The following is a 5,000-nucleotide window of genomic DNA, read 5'->3' as shown; positions in this document are numbered from 1 at the left end:
TTTTCAAGACTTTTCAGGAAGACTTTGCAGGGATTTTTTTTTAGAGACTTTCCAGGAAGACTTTTCGGGATTTTTCTTCAGAGACTTTTCAGGACTTTTAGCGTGGCGGGGGTCTAGGAGGGGGGGGGGAGGGGACGACGACTTCGGGAGAGGTGTTGGCTGTCGTGCGTGAGAAGCAGGTTGTGGGCGTGTTCGGGTGATGGAGGGCGTGATTTAGGGGCGGGGTTCCTAATGCTGTCCTCCTCCCTCTCTCCCTTCTCTCCTCAACCCGTATTTCTCCCCTTTTACCTCTCCTACTCCTCCATTCTCTAATCTCTCTCATTCCCTTCACTCCTCTTCCCCTTTCCGCTCCTCCCTTCTTCCTCCTCCCCATCTCATTCTCCACCGTTCCTCTCCCTCACCCTCTCCCTTTCTCTCTCCACACCTTCTCCTCCTTACCCTCTCCCCTTTCCACCCTCCCTAACTCTCCATCACCCTCCTGCCCCTCCTACCTCCCTCCTCCCTCCTACCTCCCTACGTCTCCATCCCTACCTCCCCTCCCCCTCCCCTCTCTCACCCTCTCCACCTCACCACCCCTCCTACCTCCACCCTCACCCCATCATGCCCTCCTACCTTCCCCCACCACCCTCACCTCTCACCCCCTCACCCTCTCCACCCCTCCCTACCTCCTCCCCCTCCCCCCCTCCCCCCTCTCCACCTCTGCCTTCACCTTCCCACACTACCCTCCCCTCCCCCTCACCCTCCCCTACCCCCACTTCCCCCTCCTCCCTCTACTCTCCTACTCCGCCACTCCACACACCCCTCCATCTCCTCACCCTGGCCCCTCGGATGCACGAGATGGTAGGCGACGGAGGCGGCCCCGGCGGAGTGACCCAGGAGCGTGACCCTCTTGAGGTCGCCCCCGAATTTGTCGATGTTCTCGGCGACCCACTGGAGCGCCAAGGACTGGTCGCGGAGGCCCAGGTTGCCGGGGAGGATCGCGTCTTCCCAGGACAGGAAGCCTGGTGGGTAAAAAAAAAGGAAGGAAAATGAGCGATGTTGATAAAAAAAGAGAGGGAAGATGGGAGATAATAAAAAGTAGGTAAAAAAAATGAAGGAAAATGAGCGATGTTGATAAAAAAAGCGAGGAAAGATGGGAGATAACAAAAAGTAGGTAAAAAAAATGAAGGAAAATGAGCGATGTTGATAAAAAAAAGCGAGGAAAGATGGGAGATAATAAAAAGTAGGAAGAAAAATGAAGGAAAATGAGCGATGTTGATAAAAAAAAGCGAGGAAAGATGGGAGATAATAAAAAGTAGGAAGAAAAATGAAGGAAAATGAGCGATGTTGATAAAAAAAAGAGAGGGAAGATGGGAGATAACAAAAAGTAGGTAAAAAAATGAAGGAAAATGAGCGATGTTGATAAAAAAGAGAGGAAAGATGGGAGATAACAAAAAGTAGGAAGAAAAATGAAGGAAAATGAGCGATGTTGATAAAAAAAAAGCGAGGAAAGATGGGAGATAACAAAAAGTAGGTAAAAAAATGAAGGAAAATGAGCGATGTTGATAAAAAAAAGCGAGGAAAGATGGGAGATAACAAAAAGTAGGAAGAAAAATGAAGGAAAATGAGCGATGTTGATAAAAAAAGAGAGGGAAGATGGGAGATAATAAAAAGTAGGAAGAAAAATGAAGGAAAATGAGCGATTTTGATAACAAAGAGAGGGAAAAAAATGAGCGATGTTAATAAAAAGAGCGAAAAAAATATTAAAGAGATATTAACAAAAAAGAGATTAACTAAAAAGAGAGAAAGAAATAAGATATTAACAAAATAATAACAAAAAATAGAAAGGAAATATAAGATAACCAAAAAAAAGAAAAAAAGAGAACTATTAACAAAAAGAGAGAAAAAATGAGATGTAAACAAAATGAGAGAGAAAAATGTGAGATTAATAATACAATAAAGAGGAACAAATGCGAGAAAATATTGTAATAAAGAGAAAAAAATAAGATTTTGAAGTAAAAAAAGAAAATTATGAGATTATGATGTAAAGAAGAAAGAAATGTGATATAACTTAATTAAAGTGATAATAATGTAATAAAGAGAGCAATTTGAGATTATGCAATAAAGAGAAAATGAGAGATTTTGACATAAAGATAAGATTGTGAGATAATAATCTAAAGAAGAAAAAATGGGAGATAACTTAATAAGAGATAAAATAGAAATAACGTAAAAGAGAGAAAACGTAAGATAATAATGTGAGGGAAAGAAAAATGAGAGATAATACCATTAAAAAAAATGAGAAAAAATAACATAAAATAAGCAAATGATAACATAATAAAAAGAGAAAGAGAGAACAACAACAACAAAAAAACATAAAAAAGTGATAGTAATACCAGCAAACAACTGACAGAACTGTTGATATTTTCTTAATGACTTTACTGCAATATTATCAAAATAGTCTTACTTGTCGTTATGATTTTCGTTTGTGTTAGACCCCGGAGAAGGCCATACTCTTCCCCACTGGGATTTCATGTCAATATAAGTAGTGTTATTACTGTCATCATTATCAAAATAGCCTTAGTTGTCGATATGATTTTCGTTTGTTTAGAGAGAGAGAGAGAGAAAGAGAGAGAGAAGAGAAGAGAAGAGAAGAGAAGAGAAGAGAAGAGAAGAGAAGAGAAGAGAAGAGAAGAGAAGAGAAGAGAAGAGAAGAGAAGAGAAGAGGAAGAGAGAGAGAAGAGAGAGAAGAAGAAGAAGAGAGAAGAAGAAGAAGAGAAGAGAAGAGAGAGAGAAGAGAAAGAGAGAGAGAGCCAGAGAGAGAGAGAGAGAGAGAGAGAGAGAGAGAGAGAGAGAGAGAGAGAGAGAGAGAGAGAGAGAAGAGAGAGAGAGAAAGAGAGAGAGAACGAGAGAGAGAGAGAGAGGAGAGGAGGAGAGGAGAGAGAGAGAGAGAGAGGGAGAGAGAGAGGGAGAGAGAGGAGAGAGAGGGAGAGGAGAGAGAGAGAGAGAGAGAGAGAGAGAGAGGAGAGAGGGAGAGAGAGAGAGCGAGAGCGAGAGCGAGAGGAGAGAGCGAGAGCGAGAGGGAGAGAGCAAGAGCGAGAGGAGGAGGAGAGAGAGAGAGGAGGAGAGAGAGGAGAGGAGAGGAGAGAGAAGAAGAAAGAGAGAAGAAGAAGAGAGAAGAAGAAGAGAGAGAAGAAGAGAAGAGAAGAGAAAATAAGAGAGAGAGAAGAGAAGAGAGACAGAAAATAAGAGAAGAAAAGAGAGAGAGAGAGAAATCCAACTGGCATTTTGGTTGGAAGAATTTGAAGTGAGAATCTTCGTAGGCTTCGTACTGCAGAGAAGCCTTCTTACATTACGAAAAGTTCGGGGAAAGTGCTGTTGCTAGGGAATTTAAAGAGGGGAAAAAAGTGAGGGTAATACAGACCGAGATAATGAGGAAAATTAATAGTACGGGGGGAAATTGTATTAGCTTCTCTCTTTCTCTCGTTCTTTCTTTCTTCCTCTCTTTCTTTCTTTTTTCTCTCTTTCTTTCTTTCTCTTTCTTTCCTTCTTTCTTTCTTTTTCTCTTTCTTTCTTTCTCTGCTGCTGCTGCTCTCTCTCTCTCTCTCTCTCTCTCTCTCTCTCTCTCTCTCTCTTTTTCTCTCTCTCTCTCTCTCTCTCTCTTTCTTTCTTTCTTTCTCTCTCTGTCTCCCTCTCTCCCCATGTCTCTCTCTTCCTCTCTCCCTCTCCTCTCCCCTCTCCCCCTCCTGCCTCTGCGCCCCTCTCTCCATCTCCCCTCTCTCGCCACACACCCACACACCCACACCCTCCCTCTCCCCACACACCACATACCCATCCCCACACACCCACCCTCACACGTCCCCCCCTCCCCCCACCCAACCGCCCTCCCACCCCCCCCCCTCACACACACCCCACGAAGGATCTCCATAACCTCACCGAAGGCATTAGTACGATAATTAACCGACACAACGATGACGTCAACGGCAGCGAGGTCCTGGCCGGGGTAGCGGGACGGTGATGACGTCACGAACAGCTCTCCCTCCAACACCACCACAACAGGATACGCCCGGAACCCTCGCGCTGGCTGTGAGGAATATAAAAAGAAAACGATGATAAATATGTAGATAAAGAGAGATAAAGAGAAATAATGATAAATGTGTAGGTAAAGAGAGATAAAGAGAAATATGTGAGTGGGGAGAAATTAGGATAAATATGTAGATAAAGAGAGATAAAGAGAAATATATATATGAGGAAAAAAGATGATAAATATGTAGGTAAAGAGAGATAAAGAGAAATATGTAAGTGGGGAGAAATGATGATATATATGTAGATAAAGAGAGAGAAAAAAATAAAGAGAAGGATGAATATGAAAATAAAGAGAAAAATAAGGAGAAAGATGAATATATAAAGAAAGAAGAAAATAGAGAGAATGATAAATAAGGTAATACGTAAAAAAGTTATCTATACATTACGGTGTTGATAATGAAATAAAGATAAAGAGATATAAATATGTAGATAAAGAGAAAGATATGTAAATAAAGAGAAAATATAGAGAAAGATAAATATGGAAACAAAGATTAAGAGAAATATGTAAACAAAGGAAAAAAATAAAGAGAAAGAGAAATATGCAAATAAAAAGAAAAATAAAGAGAAATATCGATATATAAACAAAGAGAAAAATAAAGAGAAACATAAATATGCAACGAGAGAGAAAAATAAAGAGAACGATATATAAGGAAATACAAAAAGAAAAAAAAAGTTATCTATGCATTTACGGTGATAATAATGAAATAGAGATAAAGAGAAATAAATTTGCAGATAATGAGAAAGAGAAATATGCAAATAAAGAGAAAAATAAAAAGAACGATAAATAAGAGAATGGAAAAATTAGTTATCTATTAATTACGGTGATAATAATGAAACAGAAGCTTATGGCGTAGGGTTGGCAATCTCCGTGAAATATTGGCTAATCTAACAGCTACGAAAGGGTTAATTAAATTGAAACTGATGATAGTGGTTAAATT

At 40.5% G+C, this 5,000-nt stretch overlaps 1 protein-coding gene across 1 annotated transcript in view; it reads right to left on the bottom strand.

The window, feature by feature from the left end:
• Positions 1-5,000, bottom strand: part of LOC113821154 (cholinesterase-like) — a gene marked incomplete in the record, with an annotated part of 39,461 nt that overhangs the window by 22,085 nt on the left and 12,376 nt on the right. Inside the window, 2 exon segments of the mRNA XM_070140265.1 lie at positions 816-1,001; positions 3,913-4,060. Of these exon segments, the coding sequence (XP_069996366.1) occupies positions 816-1,001; positions 3,913-4,060 (334 nt within the window).

Source organism: Penaeus vannamei, chromosome 26 (assembly GCF_042767895.1).
Source record: "Penaeus vannamei isolate JL-2024 chromosome 26, ASM4276789v1, whole genome shotgun sequence".
In the NCBI taxonomy this organism is placed as follows: Eukaryota; Metazoa; Arthropoda; class Malacostraca; order Decapoda; family Penaeidae; genus Penaeus; species Penaeus vannamei.
Note: the sequence above shows the minus strand (reverse complement) of the source record. Positions and strands in the feature narration are given on the sequence as shown.